Source organism: Thunnus thynnus, chromosome 3, assembly GCF_963924715.1.
Source record: "Thunnus thynnus chromosome 3, fThuThy2.1, whole genome shotgun sequence".
In the NCBI taxonomy this organism is placed as follows: domain Eukaryota; kingdom Metazoa; phylum Chordata; class Actinopteri; order Scombriformes; family Scombridae; genus Thunnus; species Thunnus thynnus.
In genome coordinates, this window is record NC_089519.1 from 33,358,630 (window position 1) to 33,378,027 (window position 19,398).

Genomic DNA, 19,398 nt, shown 5'->3' on the forward strand with positions numbered 1-19,398 from the left:
TAAACCTGTATAATGTATATTTTAATATTTATATGCAGCTGTTGTATTAAAGTATATTTTTAAAATAAAAAAAATGTGTCTGTGTTCCTTTTTAATGTATAATTAAGTAGAGATGGAGCTAATTGAATGTTATCAAAATCAGCCTTTTTAAGTCATTCTCTAACAGAAAGTTGTTAATTGTTCCTTGAAAATTTTAACGAGGGTTATCTGTGAAGCAGCAAGGTGACACTGAGGCTAATTAAAGGTGTTGCTTTGTCTGTTTTTTGGTTTTTTTTGTTCGTTTCACCTTGTCGCACCATGTGGTAACAGGAGTAAAAGATTTTGCATTTCCTTTGTTGGGGGGGGGGGGTCACCTGGTTCTTAAACGCCTCACAGCACCACCACCAGGTCACACGAGGTTCCAGCATCAGTTCATGAAAGTAGCTTTGTAACTATAACTTCATCTCGGAGGAATGAAGGCAAAACTAGCAGTTTGTGAGTTTTGGCATGTACTGGCAATGATTGTTTTACACGTTGGCAAAGACTCTCACCGCAGCATCCAACTCATACCAGGTTTGTGTACACAAGTGCCAACTGCCCATCAGTCTCCTCCTTTAGCTCGTGTAGTATTTTAGCCCTCAGTGTTGTCTTACAGAGGGAGACTGGCAGCTCTTATACTTGCAGTTTGTGGATTATTGGTGACACCAATCAAAATCTCATCAAATGTCTAATCCCACATTTTATTTTAACTCACCAAACCTGATTTAAAGGTTCCACCTACTTTAAATGGCATCAAACTATGCAGAAAGCTCTCTATTTGTCTCTGAAATAGTCCCTATAGTGGCAGAAATCTCAAGGTGTCAGTACGCTTGAAAGTAACAAGTTTGTACAATTTGTTTTTCAAGCCACGCACGAAGGCAAAAGTGTTTCTAGCTGCTCCGAAACAGGGGTTGAGATGTAAATGAATCATACAAACGGGGGATAACGGTGCTCTGTTGTTCACATGACAGAAGACAGAAGAAAATGTGTAAAGAATGAAAAAAGATAGCTTGAGGGAGAAGTTCAAACACACGCTTAGTTTCTCACCTCAGCACAGCTGGAAAAACACAGCGTGAGGTGAGTGTTTGTCAGGATTGTCGGTTTTTTTGGAAAGTTACAGACGTTGTTGGATGCGAGGGTAGAAAGGTGTTTAGGGGAAGGGGGGGGTTCAGGTGCTGCTCAGCTCCTCCGACAAGCATCCTGGCCTTATAAAATATAAACTATCTGCATGGTTGCATACTGCTACCTCATCTCTATCCTAATATCTAAACACAGCCACTACTAAACAAGTCACATTACTGACGTTGACTTTAAGAGAGATCAATCTTGCCATAGAGTCTATTTTGTGGCTTTCAATCATAATACATGATCTTCATCAGCAGTCTGAGTATGCCTAGTTGTTATGGAGCTCCAGATTCAAAGGGCTTCTCATTCATGTTGTGTCATAAAGCTGAGATCATGTCATATGATCTGGAAAAGCTCCAGAATAGCTACTAAATAGATGTTTCCACCAAAAACCCACCAGTTTCTACCCTCTAATCTTCTTACAGGTGGAAGCAGTTGATTGATAAGAGGGTGTACAGGCTGCTGTATGCCTGTAAGACAGTGCAGAGGGCATACACACCTCAAAGTGCTGCACCCATTTCATTAGTCAGCCAGCAAACAATCCTGCCTGCACTGAAATACAACATAAGCAGCACACACACACACACACACACACAACTGACAAGACGGGAAAACTGATTTTCATTGAAAAAGATTTATTGGATTAGAATTGTTTCTATTCACATTGATGTCATAGGTCCCGTAATTAAGAACATAGAAGTCAAGTTTTCCCCCCCTTGAGTGAATTATTGTTCAACATTGCACAATGCCCAGCTCTGCAAAGAAACACTCACAACGATTGGTCCTTCGTCAGAAATCGAAACATCAGAGGAAAAAAAAAAAAAAGCAGAAATCTTTAAAATCCATGTCAGGATGAATCAGAAACAGCTGCACAGTTTTTTTTTTTTTTGATCCTTTTCTTTCTCTCGGGTATGTGAAGGAATCAGAAATAAAACAGAAATTACTCTGTCAGCGATCAAATTTCAGACCTTTTTGTCTGCTCCCTCAGAAGCTCCTGTTACAGAGAGTTCAGGATCAGCGAATAGAAAAGTATTTTTTGAAGTACAGATGAGGGGAGACACAGGTTACAAACACAGGCTGACAGTTTGACAAGGACGTGTCAGGATTCATCTGTGTCAGGGGGAAAGAAAAGGAGAACGTAGGTGTGTATCGAACACGTTTAGTACACTTGGAATCACATTATTAAACCGTAGAAAGCTTTCAAACAGTACGGCTTACAAAACAGCATTTACTTTTTAAAACAATGGAGTCCTCATCATTCAGTTTGATGAATCATGTCTCAGACTTCCTGAAAAGCAATAAAAATTAATAGCTCATTTATCATTTCGGACATAAAAATCTCCCACTGTGGGATCAACACATTATTCAACTTCTCAGGAAGTTTCATCAGGTGCTACTCAGACACACATTAGAATCAACACTGTCGTCATGGTTAGCACATAATACAACACCAAGAAAAAAACAAAACAGCGGCTGTAAAAACAGAATAAAACAACCTTTTTTTTTCTCAGGGAAGGGTTTTTTCCTCCCTCAAAAATGGCTTTAAAAGAGTTCATTTTGATGTTTCATACATTTTAAAGGTGACATATAATGCACATTTTCAGATCTATATTTTTTAATATGGGGCTCTACTGGAATATCTTTGCATGATTTACAGTTCAAAAACTCCTTATTTATCTTTTACTGGTCCTTTATGCAGCCCCTCAGTTCAGCCTCCGTCTGAAACAGGCCGTTTTATTTTAGGCGCCCCTTCGTCCATCAGGAGACTCCTGCCAGCTCCGGAGCGTGGATGTATTATCAGAACTGGATACCAGACGTCTCTTTTATAATAGTGGTCTATGAGGATAATGCTTTTTGGGCCACGGGGGATTTTTTTCGCTGCAATACCACAAGTGGCCACTGGGCAAAGTTGGCTGTGCTCCAGAGGCTACATCAACAACCACGAAACAAACTACTTTTTCTTGTCCTTCGCTTGAAATGTCAACTTCTCAAATACATCTGTACATGTTCGAGCAAATACGATCTGAAATATGAGAGTGAATGACGCAACAACATGTTGTTGCTATACAACCCTAGCAACAAGCTTAGCAACAAAGGCTAGGAAACAGATGACTGTTTATGGGCATGCACAACAAGCTAACGTCAGGTAAAAAAAAAACATTGCGAACGAAGTGCCCAGAGCAGGTTGAAGCCCTGGATTTTGACTTGCAAGGAGTATTTCTATGTTTAACATAGACATCTGACATTATAACAGTTTATAAATAACAGAAAAGCACAAACAGCATAATATGGTCCCTTTAAGGTGTTTTTTTCCGCATTTTACTACGACTGGCCTTTTCATGGAGTTACTGCGATGAGAAATCAGCCTCCAGGGTCTTTGCTTTCACCGCCTTCATCCAAACACTGAGCAGATCTGTCAGCTTATTCCAGCTAAATTGCCTCTCGGCTCTGTCTTTTCTCTGATAGAAATCTGTGCTGGACGGGGGTCTTGGCAAGACAACAGTGGCATTCAAGTATCAAAGCACAATCTGAGGCCAGAGCTCTGTGGCTGACATCATCGGTCTGCAGGATTGCTTTCGAGGAAATCATCCCATCAGGGATGAATAGAGGTGTAGATGAAACACTATCTTTGAAGGCAGAAAAGTACCGCTACACTCATGACAATAACCCACCGTGATATCACCTCACACTGAGGTGCAAGGCTAAATCACTTTTTGGGGTGTGAACATTTCAGCTGCTAGATGGTGGTTTTGTAGCTGGTGTTTCGTCACCGACATTTTATTTTAATTTGGGGTGAAAGAAAATCAGTTCCCGACGGAGTCACAGCTCCTTCACATTTGCTCTCCTTGCACACGGCGATGTCACGTTCAAATCTGTTACCCGTCGCCAGATGATACTAAAGAGTCACATACATGTTAGAGGGAAGTACACACTTTGCTATAAAGGAACTGATCTGGATGCACATGAGATGTAGGAGGATGTACAGGGAAGCATGGGAAATTATACGTTTGACAAATAATGATATATTTTCGCTATAACCAGCCTTCGTGTCAATTTAAGTTATTTCAGATTCTTACCAGTAATTAAGCAGCAAGGGTAAAGTTTGTCCTGAGGGTGGCGCCAGAGGAAAGGCCGTGTTGTTACCTAAATCAAAATTTATCCTCTGAACGGTGGCCATTTTAGGTCATATCAGCTTGTCAGGTTCAGCTCTGCTTTGTCGGTCTTGATTAAACTTTCCTCGGTCTACGTTGGGCTTCGTCCAACTTTAAACTGGATTCTGCAGAGACACTGAAGTCTTAAAAGATAATATATTTTTATCTTGTGTGCCCAAGTTATTATCTTGTTTGCACAAGATTTAAAAAACTATATCTTTCAGGATGCTAACGTTTAGCATGCTAGCAGTCCCATTTAGAGCTGCAACATTTAGTCGATTAAGTATTATACTATCTTTTTTTTTTTTTACTTACTATTTTATACCTATCATTTTTCAGGCAAAAATGCCGAAAATTCTCAGGTCAAGATTTGCTGCTTTTGTTTGTCATATATGACAGTAAACTGAATATATTTGAGTTTTGGACTGTTTGCCAGACTAAACCTTGAGCTATGGGAAATAATAACACTTTTTAATACTGAAAATTCATAGACTAAGCAATTAATCAAGAAAATAATTAGCAGATTAATCAGTAATGAAAATAATCGTTAGTTTCAGCCCAAGTCTGATTACAGTCTTACAGTCTATCCGAATGCTGAAATGCTAACGTTAGCATGCTAACGTTTAGCATGTTAATATGTGTACAGTTGGCATCATAACAAGACAATGTTTGCTATGTAATGCGACGTCACATATTAGTCAATCATGTCATATCAGGAGTTACTGTAATTACCAGGTTTTCAACTTCTAAAAAGGTTTTCCATCAAAATTACAATTAACTATTTTCTTTCCTGAGAGCTGTGATATATGCAACGTGGCACCAAATAATACGGAAGTGCCTGAAAAGGAAACAAATAAAGTCCATCACTCAAGGTAATTAAACCAAAATGTAATGGAGAAAGTGCTGTTTTGTCATTATTTGTAACCTTCACACGACCAACGCTGCAAACATACAACCGTCATGAGTTGACCGTTAACCTTGCAAGTCATATAAAATACCAAATCTTCTCTACCGTCCATCTCACATGATGTGAACACGGCATGAGTGTAACATGCTAACACTAGCATGGTAGCCTGGACTTAATCAGAGAGTACAGCTGAGGCTGATTTACAGGATTAGTTTTAGAGATATCCTGTCATGAACTAAAGTGTTGGACAGGTGGAAATTTAGTGGCGCGAGATGAAACAGAGGATCACCACAGAACACTGAGGTTCATTCTGTGATGTTGAATGTCTGTGCCGACTTCAATGGCGGCTGCATTGATTGAATTGCAGTTGAAATGTTTCGTCTTGGACAGTGCAGATGAACACAGCCTTCAATAAAGCCACACAAACAGCGCGTGTTAAATCGCCTGCTCTCACATGAATAATTCTTCACGGAGAGTAAAAAATATGAATCCTAATACGATCACAGGTGAAGGAGTTCCATCGCCATCGTGTTGATTCAGACAGTTTCTCCTCAATAGATGTTACAAGCTCTTCAAAGTCTTCAACAGACCGTATTCCTATTCCGAACTTACCACCTTTTGGAGTGACGCCAAATTCAGGTTCACCGTACACGACTCTGGATCTCAGAAGATAGAAAACTACTGATAGTGGTTTAATCCTGTTATGACAAGTTGATTCTTTTCTTCTAAAGTTGTCTTGAAAAGAACATGAACTCATAGAACAAGTTTCCAGTCTGAGCTCTGGGCTTTGTGTTTAAAGCTGCACGATCAAAGAGTACACAGAGGAGTTTGTTTTCAGGCTCATTAAACTGTCTGTACCGTGATGTTATTCCATGCAAAGCCTCTCGGGTCTTCCAATAATTCCTCCTTAGCCAACTCACACCTTTAGCCTGTGAGAAGGATCTTCGTCTGTCCTCCATGTTCAAACTCTTTAGCTTTATTGTTGTGGTTTAGATACAGTAAGTCAAACGTGTCTCGGAGGTCGTGAGAACATCTGGAGAAAAAGACCCTGCATGGTTATCGTGGATGTTTTGGTCGCGGCTCTCAGGGGAGGAGAGCCTCTCCCTCCTCCACCCAGAGGAGGTTCAGGGCCTCGGCCTGCCGTAGCTCACGCTGGTGGATCCTCCGCAAGCGCAGGATGTAGAGCAGGATGGCCAGCACCACTACCAGGATGCAGAGAGAGAACAGGTGGTGGTTGTAGACGAAGGAGGAGCGCAGCCAGCTGGGGTGGTTCTGCCGCAACGTTTCCTGCTGCAGGTCCCTAGAGACGACACGAGAGGCAGGAAGCCACATGAACAGACTGGCTGACACGTGTTTTATGCAAGGAAAAAAATGAACCTTAACCTTACTGATGAACATAAAAATACCGACAGATTTCTGTATATGTGGAACCTATCCTTTCCTCCATTTAAAAAACAAACATATATGCATTTTCTGTGATGCTCCGAGGCAAAAACGACCATCAGAGATCTGAAAACGGATCAGAGATTTCATGTCAAAGCAAGATTCGGAGAAACTGGTGCGTGCTTTTGTGTTTGGCAGGTTGGATTACTGTAATGGACTTTTCTCAGGTCTCTGTAAGAAAGCAGTCAGACAGATCCAGTCCTAACAAAGACTAAAAGAAAGTAGTTCTTAAATCACTACAAAGGCTGCCAACGTGTCAAAGAATTGACTTTAAAATATTACTGCTTGGTCATAAATCTCTGCATGGTTCATGTCAGATCACCTCATACAGTACGAAGCTTCCAGAGCTCTCACGTCAGCTGCTTCTGCTCTACTTGCGGCTCTTTAAGTTCACACTAACCGTGGTGAAGCTGCTTTTAGCCTTTTATGCTGCTCACATCTGGAACAAACTACCTGAAGATCTCAGAGCGGAGTCTAAACTGAAGACTCATCAGTTTGTCATGACTTTTAATTACACTTTAAAAAGCTGCATTTCATGATTTTTATCCTTCACGCTGCCTTTTTAATGCTCTTTTTTATCTTATTTTACTTGCTTCCTTTGTTCTTGTTTTTATTTTTATTGTTGTTGCTCCTGTTCTTATATTCTTTTGCATCATGTAAAGTTTGAATTTCTTTGTATACAAAATGTGCCAGGTCATCTTCTTCATTGGAGCCATAACAACAGCATGTGACCAGCCATATCCAGAGTGTGCAGACTGTTTTTGGGAACATACCATCGAGCATTTGTTCTATGATAGGATATGGAGGGATATTATGTTTTCTTTCACTATGTCAGACTTAATGTCTTCCTCTGAGAAACTGCTCATATTGTAATTTGTTTCCTGAACCTGAAGGTAAAAAAGTTTTCAGTGTTATGAGCTGACTGATAATGAGCTTTATCACAGATGTTTTCCTTGTCTGTGTGTTGGAGTTACCTGAGAGGCAGGAAGCGAGTTTTGTACAGGATGGCTCCCAGAGTCCACTGGACCTCCTTGTCATAAACCAGTTTAACCGTTTTCAGACTCGGGTAGTCGCTGGGGAACCGGAAACCAGAGTGCAACACCTCGTACATCCAGGCCGACTTGAAGCACTGATTCCTGAGTTCACAGGAAGAAGGTAATCAGTCAGGAAGAGATAAATACACTGCAACTACTGACAATTTTCATCATCAATTAATCTTTTGAAACAGTGAAAAATGGCCATCACAGTCTCCTAGAGCCCAGTGTAACACTTTGAAATGTCCTGTTTTGTCCAAACCAACAATATTCAAATATTCAACTGACTATAATAGAAGAGCAAGAGAGCACATTTGAGAACCTGAAACCATCAGATATTTTACATTTTTGATTAAAATATCCTTAAATGACGATTATCACAGTAGTTGTGGATTAATTTTCTAAATCGACTAATATTTGCAGCTCCAAAAGGGACAGTAAATATCAGCTAGTTGCACAGCTGCACCTCCAGCTGTTTCACAGCTGCAGTTCCAGTCCAACCTGCACCATCTACAGGCAAGAAAAGTAGCAGCAGATGTAGACTCGTCAATGTATACCTAAGTATTAACTTCGGCAAATTTGACACCCATAACAGCAGTCTTTTCTTTTTTAAAACTGGTTTTTGTGTGAGAGTTCGACCTTTTTAATTTAAAACTTGCAAAGGATTAAAACTGGAGGATATATTATGCAGAGTAACTCTACAGAATGACATCATGACTCCTCTTTCTTCCATGAAAGACGACCTGGTTACTTTGAAGAGGGAAGTTAAAAGCAAATTATTAATGTAGTGCTGAATATTAACTCTAACCAGGCTTGAATAATCTTTCAGTGCGCATAATAAGCAGCCCGGAACAGTTGATTGTCAAAGAGATGATACTACGTCTCAAAAAGACGGGAAAACTAGAGCGGTGTTTCTTCTCAGCAGCAGAACAAACCCTGCTGATGAAACTTTACGAAGAATATAAAGGAATCATCACCAAAAAGGGCAATCCTGCTGCAATAAACAAGGCGAGGGAGATGGCTTGGCAAAACACTGCTGACAGATTAAATGCGTAAATGTTACAGGAATATTTCGACAGACAGTGGTGACCTAAAGGTTAAAAAAGCGAGCTTGTAATCAGAAGGTTGTCAGTTCAATCCTCCAGACCAGCAGGATAAATACTTATTGTTAATAAATGAACATCCAGATCACTGACTGTGGCTGTATTATCAGTAGGCTAAATAACATCAGACGTATGTTTAAAATGATGGAGAACCAACTTACCATTACCAACTATATAATCATCTACTCTTTGACACATTTTCTCTTTCGCAGGATGTCTGTTCAATTTACAAGTGTCATCGAAAGTTAGAAATGAAGAAGTTGGAGATAAAGAAGCTGGAGAAGGATATAAGTATACATTTAAACAAAGCAGAGGCTCATGGTTTGGACTTTATTAAATTTCATTTTGTCTTCACAGGTTGAACAGTGGTTCTGTTTTTCCTCTTTCACACATAGTTCCTGGTAAATTACCGGGGTAACCCTTCAGGCACCGCTAGTGATTTTCACTAATCACACATGCAGCTACGTTCAGGAACATTTCCGTCTTGCTCCTTTCTGTCAACAGAGGAAGAAGGCGAAACTCACGAAACTCAGATCAAACTGTCAACTTAGGCGGTCCTGATCAAATATGAATCAAGATTATGTTACTGCATCTTCTATTTCTCACCTCAAATGTTCCCAGAAACATATTTTAATGTATTGTTCAGCTGTAATATGAGAATGTTTGTGACAAAGCCGCCATGTTGAAAACAGACGAGCCCAAACCGAGCACTGCCCGACTCGCGGTACGTCACCCACACGTCATGTCTTGTGATTGGTTCGCTTGTCAGATGGATGTAACCCTTTATGTGCTTGTCCCTGCACAACACAACCGTACCGGCCTTTTCCTTGAAATATTTCTAGGTCTTAAAAGGTGGGAAATTGGCGGCACAGATTTCCCGGAATATAAATCCCTGCTCCCATTCACACATGATCCCATGCAGGAAATGTTCCTGGACATTTCAGGGATAAACTGCATGTATGAAAGAGGTTTTTGACACAAACAAAGCTTGACAGTTAGTTCTGAGGTATAAATGACCTTTATTACTGAGCAGGGTAATGTGACGTCACTTAAATTAGTCACTCTTATCAAATAAGTCAGGCTTTTCCTTTATCCGCCTTGATGGAATACCAGCGAGGTGTCCAACTGGTCTGATAATAACAGAACTGCTCCCCCTTGTGGAGACTCTGCAGTCTGCAACACAGCAGGTAAAAGAGCCAGATCCATGCTGTTTCACATCTAAAACAAACCCTTAACTTGCTATAACCATTAAATAATACACTAATAAGGTATATATTAACCTTTGCAAGGCTTTCAATAAATAAACTATTCAACTTTAAAGTCACAATCTGCATCCAAGTTTCTGTTAATAATTGACAGATTTGCGACTGTTTATCACTGATTCCTACGACAGAACAATATTTAAACCTACTGTATTCATTCAAGCCTGCATATTTACTTTTCCAGCAAGTATCTGATAGCTTCCTTGAAAAATCTCTGGCACACAAGAGGTGATACATTCTCAGAAAGTACCACATTGTGTGTGTTTTGCTTGTAATTAACAGGAACTTAGTGACAACCATCATAACCGGACAGAGAAAGAAACCACCGCCTACATAAACCCACAGAAAACACAGTATGCTTCATTCATACACTGCTAAATGATGAAGACACTAGTTCAGGATGAAGACAAGTGAAGAAGAAGAGAGAGAAACTTACTTGAGTCTGCTGATGTCGGCCTGTTGAGAGAACAGCTTGTTGTCCAGACGTTGTTTCAGTGTCGACCACTTGGTGGAGCAGTAGTCCTGAAGACCAAAACCAAAACCGGACACAAACTGTAAACTTTCCATCAACAACAAAATACAAAAAAATCCTGATTCTCAGCCCAGTAAGTTACATCAGAGACTAAATATATATATATCAGAGGCGTGTTTGTGGTTACCGCAGCGAATCGGGAGTACTTCTCGCTGTCGTACTGTCCTCCTATCCTCAGCACGTCCTCCATACAGTAAAAAAACTCTGAGAAGCCGTAGAACTCGCTGTTGCTGAAGTTGATGGGAGCCTGGAGAAGCATTAAAAGTTATTTTCTGGTATTTCTGCTTCATGGGGCAGCTGGCAGAAGTGAGAGCTATAGTATTTATTGGTTTAAATAAACATAAAGGGATGGCACAGTTAGCTGAGACTCATTTTTTAAAATCTGTAGATGTTACAGAAGCATCCACCCACATTTGACTTAATCTATCACAAACACATTAACCAGATGAGTGATGACATCAAGGTTCAGTCACAGGTGAAGCGGTTGAAACGAGCCGTTACCTGGTAGACGCCTCCCGGTGACATGGTGCCGTTGTGGAGACCCAGGAAGGGTCGTACGGCCCCCTGACACCGAGTCCAGTCGCCAAGACCCCTCAGGTACAGGGTACGGTTGTCACGGACAACCGTGTCTGACAGACCGATCGGCAGACACGGGTCCAGGTACGGCTTGTCCTCGCTCAGGCCCGTCTGTGTGGTTAGAAACCTGGACGAGAGGGGACATGAAACAATACGTTACTTACATTTTAAGCACACAGTTATAAAAACTAAAAAAAAACTAACTCTGCACTGAATCAGTAAACACACAAAGGGGTAAAATTATGTGCATGTAATTGCTGAAATTAATGGATTTAAAAGGATAAAATGTATCACATCCAACATTAGCATATTTAAAAGATATATATTAGAATAATAGTTGATAAGTAATGGATTGTGGCCACTAAACTACATTCTACATTAAGAACCATCTGGATGGATTTTACAGTACATATGCTGGATTTGGCAAACACAGCTAAAACATTCAGTTTCTCACAGTGACAGGTGTTGGAAGGAGAAAAAGGTTCATGGAAAATTTTGACCGTTTTCAGTAGAGCTCAAAAAAAAAATCTTTGAAATGAGAAATAAAGGATGCAACAGGGCCTCCAGTACGTGTTGAATACCGCTAATAATCCTAAATAGACATGCATATATGTCTTGTGCGTGTCTGAACCTGTTCTTGGCCAGTGTGTTGTTGACCAGCTGGTCCTCATAACGCTGTCTGGCCATGTTTCCTCCGAAGCCGAGGAAGGTGGTGACGTAGACTCTGTACACGTGTTGCGTGTGCTCCACGTCGCAGCCCAGGTTAAACTCGGCAAGAACGCTCTTCCCCGCCTCCTCCTAAAAACACCACGAGATGTTAAAACTCCTGCAGACCGGACCGGCTGTCAGTCAAAACCAACGAGACATTTCCTTACTTCTTGTGGTGAGTTGAAGGTGATGGCGCTTGGCACCTCATAGGCGATCTGCAGTGAAGCTCCACCCATATCTATGATGCCCACAGTGCGCCGCCTGCTGATTGGCTGCTGGTTCTGTGACCCTGTCGTCACCTCGACTGTGGCGTCCTCTGAGAAACGTTAAAGGAATGATTTTGAGTATTTCACATCTGAAGAAACCTGAACACATCGTCAAACAAACATTAGTTACACTTTCACACTCACCCTCGTCAGCGTGATCAAAGCGGCCCAACACGAAGTTAATGCCAATCCATGCATAGACTCCTTCAGGGTTCAGCAGCAGCAGCAGAAACATGTCCGATGAAAACACACAGAAAGCAGGCAAGCAGCAGTTAGAATGACTGCCACGGTTAATGTTGCATTCCTTTAATTCAGTAAATAAATACCCAAAAACAGTAACAGTCAGAAACAACACAGAAAGCGAGCAAGTCCTCTCACCTTCCTGCTTCCCAGAGATGACCTCAGCATGTGACTGGGAAAACAGGAAGTCGAACTCCAGGGGAACATCAGTGACCAGGTCCTCCAAGATGGCCGCCTGCTGGCTACATACATACAAGTACAGAGTTTTTCTGATTATCAGCTTCTAAAATGTGAAGATTTACTGATTGTCATGCAGACTGAATATTTTTGGTTGGTCGGACAAAACAAGACATTTGAAGATGTTAAAAATGTACAATAATATTAAAACATTGTTTGGTTTTACCTCTCTGGCAGCAGCCTCATGCCAGCGGTGCAGAGGATGTAGAGCGGCGTCTCCTTGTGTTTGTTTTTTGGGACGTGAGCAGCGGCGAAGCTGAGGAGAGGATGGAGGTAGTCGCTGGCCTGCGTCGGTGTCTTCGCCAGGGTGGAGATACCTGAGACAACCGAGACAACGACGTTATTGCATGTTTGTTTTCACGAGACATTTAATTATGGAGATATAACTGAAATGAAACGTTATAGTTAGGGCCGACCGGGCTCACCTTGAACCAGCCCTTAGTTATGCTGCTATAGGCCTAGACTGCTGGGGGACTTCCCATGATGCACTGAGCTCCTCTCTCACACATTTGTTACTTCTAGGCTGGATTATTGCAATTCCTTATTATCAGGCTGCTCTATCAAGTCTCTAAAGACTCTCCAGCTGGTCCAGAATGCAGCTGCATGTGTTCTGACTAAAACTAGAAAAAGAGACCACATTTCTCCCATTTTAGCTTCACTACATTGGCTTCCTGTAAAATCTAGAATAGAATTTAAAATCCTTCTCCTAACTTACAAAGCCCTTAATAGTCAGGCACCATCATATCTTGAAGAGCTCATAATACCGTATTATCCCACTAGAACACTGCGCTCCCAGTATGCAGGCTTACTGGTGGTCCCTACAGTCTTTAAAAGTAGAACTGGAGGCAGAGCCTTCAGCTATCAGGCTCCTCTCTTGTGGAACCATCTACCAGATCCAGTCCGGGGTGCAGACATCCTCTCTATGTTTAAGAGTAGGCTTCAAACTTTCCTTTTTGATAAAGCTTATAGTTAGGGCCGACCAGGCTCACCTTGGATCAGCCCTTAGTTATGCTGCTATAGGCCTAGACTGCTGGGGGACTTCCCATGGTGCACTGAGCTCATCTCTCCTCCTCCTCCTCCCCATCTGCATGCATTCATGTAACATCAATGCAAGTCACTAACTTGGCTTCTGAGTTGTTTGTGCTTTCTCATCTTGCAGGAAACCCTGGGTTGCAGGGCGAGCCTTCGCGGTCCTTCGCAGTCCTTTTGGCGCCCTTCCCTGGCTATTGCTACTTATTGTTATTGTTATGATTGTTGTTATTCTGCCCCCCCTCCCCTTCCCCCTCTTTCTTTCTCTCTCTCTCAACCCAAGCGGTCAGGGCAGATGGCAGCCCACCAAAAGCCGGGTTCAGTTTGAGGTTTCTTCCTGTTAAAGGGAGTTTTTCCTTACCGCTGTCGCCAAGTGTTTGCTCATGGGGGGATTTGTAGGGTCTCTGTAAATTAAAGAGTACGGTCTTGACCTGCTCTATGTGAAAAGTGACCTGAGATGACTTTTGTTGTGATTTGGCGCTATATAAATAAAAATTGATTGATTGAAATACTGTCAAGATGTGATGAGACTGAGAAAGACGTCACCCTGAAATGTCAGACTAGTTGTCAATAAAGGTCATAAAAAGATAACAGCACATTTCATTCAAACTGTCACCTCATTTATCTCTCTTGATCTCATGCAGAAAATCCATCCGTGTATTTATGTTTCTAATGATGTTTGTTCTTTATTTTAAGACTAATACTCATGGTTGTAATATGTCAACAACAGTGTCAGTCATGTAAACACTACAAAAGTTCTTCCATAAAATATTTTACAGTATGTCCCGGGGTTCAAAGTGCCACGTAGCCTTTTACTGTTGTCCCTGGAAGCAAACCCAGTGTATCTAATCAGTCTGCTGTGACTCACTGCTGGTCTGACTGATTCAAAGAGCAAGTTTACTGTAGAGAGGAAAAACAGCTGCGGAGTAATCTCTTCTGTTATCATACCTTCTAGTATTTTTTTCCATTTTCCATGTATGTTCTTTCTTATCTCTTTCACACACACACACACACACTCTGTCTTTCACTGTGTGTGTGTCCCTTTGGCTTTGAGCCCGAAGGGACACACACCCAATGATAAGCAATGATCCTCAAGCTGGCACCAAACTGTTTAACAACAGCCAGTGAGTTCTGACTAACTGTCTGTGTCTCAATGGCTCCATTGTGAAGTCCCACAATAAAAACAAAAAACAGCCATGGTTTATAGAGAAATCTCAACTTTGCTGCATCAACACTGCACATATATTTAGGGGGATAAGTTTGTTGAAATTATTACAAATACTGAAATTAAATAAATATAGGCCTAGTAACAATTGCTTCTTCAGTCGTGGTTACGTCTTGATCAAAAACTGCTTCGTTTTCTGTCCCAGAACGAGTCTGACAATTCTTGTAACGATTGATTCGATCGACTGATTAATTATTTTGTCTATAAAATGTCAGAAAACAGAGGAAAATGCCTGTTATGATTACTTAGAGATGTCTTGTTTACTGTCATGGATGACACATAAAAGCTTCAAGTCCTCACATTTATTGAGAAGCTGTAACAAGTACATGTTTGGCATTTATACTTAAAAAAATGACAATTTTCTATCGACCAATCGTTGCAGCTCTACAGCTGTCTCTGCCTCTTGGTTCGTTTGTGTGCAAGACAGCAACAATTTACAGCAAGACGTTAAAGGATGAATCTTTAAAATCTAACGTACTTTAACTAGAAAGCACCAACAGGCTCGATAGTGTCATAGAAAACAAAAAACGTAACGTGACAAACTCCTCACCAGGTTTGATCTTCTTGACGACCGGTTTGCGGTCATGGTCCCTCATCTGTCTGATGTCCAGCAGGGTGTGGGGGTTCCCGTTGTGGGGGGGCCAGTAGTAAACGAAGACCCGTGAGCCGCTGCTGCCACAGTCCACCACGATCCCATAATTCAAGGCAGGGTTGAGGACATCGGTGGACTCCATGGACTCCACGATGGAGAGATACCTGGAGGAGAACAAACACAGACACGTTATGACTCCTGCACAGCTGTCAGTGTTTATATACTGGGATACTATATCTTATATATACTGTATATCATATTCAGGCTTTTTTTTATTGTTATTCAAAGATGTTACACCTCCATACATCTTCTCTCTCCCACTAATATCATTCTTGAAAATCAAAGTGTACACAGTCATTGTTAAAGGTTTGGATGCCCACACAAAATATTCATCATTATGTAAGATGTTTTGGATAAAATCCTTGAGCAAACAGTAGATATAAACCATCTGAAATGCCAGCAGGTCTCAGAGTGATTGCACACATCTCAGTTTTTATATGAGAGGATGAGAAATATCCTCTCTCTAGTTCATCTCTCCTCTATCGAAAAGGGCGTTATGATTAAAACTACCTTGTACTCATACAGATTTTCTCTGCATCTCTATCAGTCCTCGGTTGCTGATGAAAGCACCTGCAGTCAGTCTCACAAACTGAGTTCAGCTAAGTTTGAGCTGTCTGGCTTCAGAACATTTATATTTGATAACTATTCTCACAAAGCTGGTTATCAGCTGTTTACTGAGCATTTTCCAGTCACGCTTTGGACACGTCAGGTTTACGCAACAGAAGGAAGTGGGGTTTGTAGTGAATAGCCAATCAGATACAACATTAAAAAATTTTAAAAAATTGAGAGAAGCTTAGTTAAAATTAGGGCTGCAACTAACGATTCTTTTAATTATCCATTAATCAGTTAATCTGGGAAATGTGAACAAATAATGAAAAAAATGGCATTCACAATTTTAAGGCAAAGATAGATCCTAAAATGTAGAAGATAATCAATTTATCGTCATATATGACAAGGAAAGACAGCAAATAGTCACATTTGAGAAGCTGGTACTTTCAAATATTTGGCATTTTTGCTTGAAAAATGACTAAAACGGTTAACTGACTATCAAAATAGCTGCCAATTAATTTTCTGCTGACTGACTAATCGACTAATTGTTGCAGCTCTAGTTGTTTGGTCTATAAAGTGACAGAAAATAGTGAAAAATGCCCTTCACAGTTTCCCAGAACACAAGGTGATATCTTCAAATGTCTCATTTTGTCCAGCCAAGAGCAAAACCCAAAAATATGCAGTTTACAGTGGTAAAAAAACAGAAAAAGCAGCAAATAATTGACAATTTCTCTTGAAAAATGACTCAAATGATTAATCAATTATATCAAAATAGTTGCTGATGAATTAAAAAACCTCAGTTAAGACCACAAACACTAATATATACTAAAATGACAGCTGGGTCTGGTCCAGTTATAATTAACATAAACATCGTGTGTGTGTCCAGCTCTCATCTCCAGCAGTAAGTACATCCGTTCACTCACTTGTTGAAGTGGCCGCCGGGTCGTCGCTGGCTGCCCCACAGCGGCCTCTGGTAGGTTCCCAGGAGAAGGAGGGCGGAGGTGATGAAGAGCAGCAGGAGCAGCCTCTGTCTGGGAGCACAGCCCAGAGACAGCAGGGACACGCTGCAGTACCAGGAGGCCGGCAGGCAGGACAAAGTTATCCTGTAGACCAGGGAAGGAAAAACAGCCAAAAACTATATAGTAAACATATATTATTACGTGTAAATCTGAACTCACGCATTATGGTGATAACTTTCTAACAGATGCTGATATCAGTTTATTACCTTGCCATATGTCCACGTTGGCAAAAGTACAAAACGTCACAGTCGTCACCTCATGGTGCCAGGATCCTGTCCGGAGTTGGAGGCTGGTTTTCTGTGTGAAGGCAAGATTAAAAAAAAAAAAGCTATAAAGTCTATTTACGATGTCTTAAATTAAAGCTGTTGAACAGAACTCAACAACACAGAGCTTTTAATAACTTAACAAGCCTTCTCTGTGTTAGGACAAGACTTTGGGACAAGAAGGACTGATTACAGCAAGAAAAACCTGTTTCAACTTTCATTTGGGCATCTGACATGAACAATTGTGAACCCGTCCTTTAAAAAAAAAAAAGTGACCTGATTTGTTTAGTGATTTATGTAACTTAGCCAGTGAGATCAATAAATGACTCTGATCTATCAGTTGATACAATGACCTTACTGTAGGTTCCTTTATTTCCCTTGTTACACTATCATAATATGTTCAAATAGTCCAGTGATATTTAAGTGGCATTCCTCTAGTCTAAAAATACTGTAACCTACAATTTAGCACTACTCTTCCTAGCATTACTGCTTTTTTCCATACAAGCTACAATAAGAGTGGATTATCTCGCAGTTATATAACTATAAAACTGTTGCATAAAAACAGAGTAGCTGGATACAGGACAAATATATTACACGTATTTTCCACATTAGCTCCAACGGCGGCTAGTATTGTAGCTTTTAGTTAAGCTACTCGTCAGTTACAAACCGGCTAACGGTAACGGTACGTTAATATATGAACTGCTGATAACCGTAGTGTGTCCATATGCTACATCTCATATAAACTTACCTATCGAAGCCTCTCCGCCGCCATGACAGCTGTGTCCGTACGTTACATGTGTTGTTCCTTCGGTAGAAACGATAATTAAGTATCTTCTTCTCTCACTATATTTGAGGAAGATTATTTTAAAAGAAGACGACGAGGCGATAAGGAGGAAGTGACCACAAGATCTATGGAAAGAAAGATCATGCATCTTCCGGTCGGCATACGTGATTGCGTCATCAAATACGTAGCTGAGGTGGAGTTGAACTGCTGCATTCAAGCGCTGTAGGAAAAATGACAACACGTGTGAAATACCCGGCAAGGTAGTGGCTGGGGATGGGGGGGACAATATCATACGCTAGTCCACTTCCATTATGTTTTGTTTTATATAAATAGAGCTGAATCAATTAGTCAGTCAAAGGGAAAATAATCGGCAACAACACCCGTTTCGGTGTTCATTTGGGCACCTGACAGACTTCAAAAATTGTGAACCCGTCCTTGAAGTATCACTTGAGGGCAACCAATGCCACCATGTGGAGAAATCTGCAAATGCTGTCAACGCCAGATTCTCTAGTTTATGATTGTTACTAGCCCCTCAATTCAGGTCCACCACGTGACCTGATAATGGCTTTTTTATGAGTGAAGAATGAGAAATCAATATATCAATGAAACATAGATGAATTTGTTGTTAAAAAGAGGATTTTTCCTCAGTCTTATTGTACTGTAGCCCTATTGTCAAACTTGGGTAAGAGTTTCAGGACATGGAGCAGTAAATAATCTGATCATATATTGAATAGAAATTATAAAAACACACTAGATTAGTATCTGTCAACGAGTCAATCACTTTATTTGTCCCCAAAGGACAACTGGTTGTGCAGCAGTGAAACAGAAACACAATATGATAACACAAGCACACAACACGATATAAATAGCCCATAAAATTGACACGGTCTGTAAGACAACCCAGCAAAATGGCTTTATTTAAGACAGCTGGTTAAGTTTGATGTCGTCCAGGCTTAGATGTCATTGTTTTATAGATCTTTTATTGAATCATTTCTTACATTTCTTGTAGGCCTATGTCTTGGCATACTTCTCTTACTGCCAAACAGAACAAATGGTCTAAATGTCAGGCCTACAGCACAATCACTAGCACTCAAATGAGTAAATCTGTCTGTTTTGTGCACTGACAATGTTAAATTTGTGTTTAATTACACTGAACGGTGGACTTTAGCTGATGTGAGGCATTCATATTTATCTGGTTTTCAGGCACTTCTGTTTATTAAGTGACAGGTCGGACATATGAAAGCAGAAGTGAAAAACTCGCAATTGCATTAACT

General features: G+C 40.8%; 1 protein-coding gene across 2 annotated transcripts; it reads right to left on the minus strand.

Moving 5' to 3' along the window:
* Positions 1-1,758: 1,758 nt before the first annotated feature.
* On the minus strand, positions 1,759-18,324 carry LOC137180179 (ectonucleoside triphosphate diphosphohydrolase 7-like). 2 transcript variants are annotated; one of them, XM_067585457.1, is made up of 14 exons: positions 18,089-18,312; positions 17,284-17,374; positions 16,982-17,161; positions 15,408-15,613; positions 12,770-12,920; positions 12,505-12,608; positions 12,271-12,330; positions 12,028-12,176; positions 11,784-11,950; positions 11,078-11,279; positions 10,704-10,823; positions 10,481-10,566; positions 7,620-7,781; positions 1,759-6,502 (listed from the first exon to the last, which is right to left on the minus strand). In XM_067585457.1, the coding sequence occupies exons 2-14, from the start codon at positions 17,289-17,291 to the stop codon at positions 6,286-6,288; spliced, it is 1,812 nt and encodes a 603-aa protein (XP_067441558.1). In that variant the 5' UTR covers positions 17,292-17,374; positions 18,089-18,312; the 3' UTR covers positions 1,759-6,285. The 2 variants fall into 2 exon arrangements, with proteins under 2 accessions (XP_067441558.1, XP_067441559.1); XM_067585458.1 differs by lacking the exons at positions 1,759-6,502; positions 7,620-7,781 and adding an exon at positions 7,791-9,955 and having other exon boundaries at positions 18,089-18,324.
* Between the last annotated feature and the right edge of the window lie 1,074 nt (positions 18,325-19,398).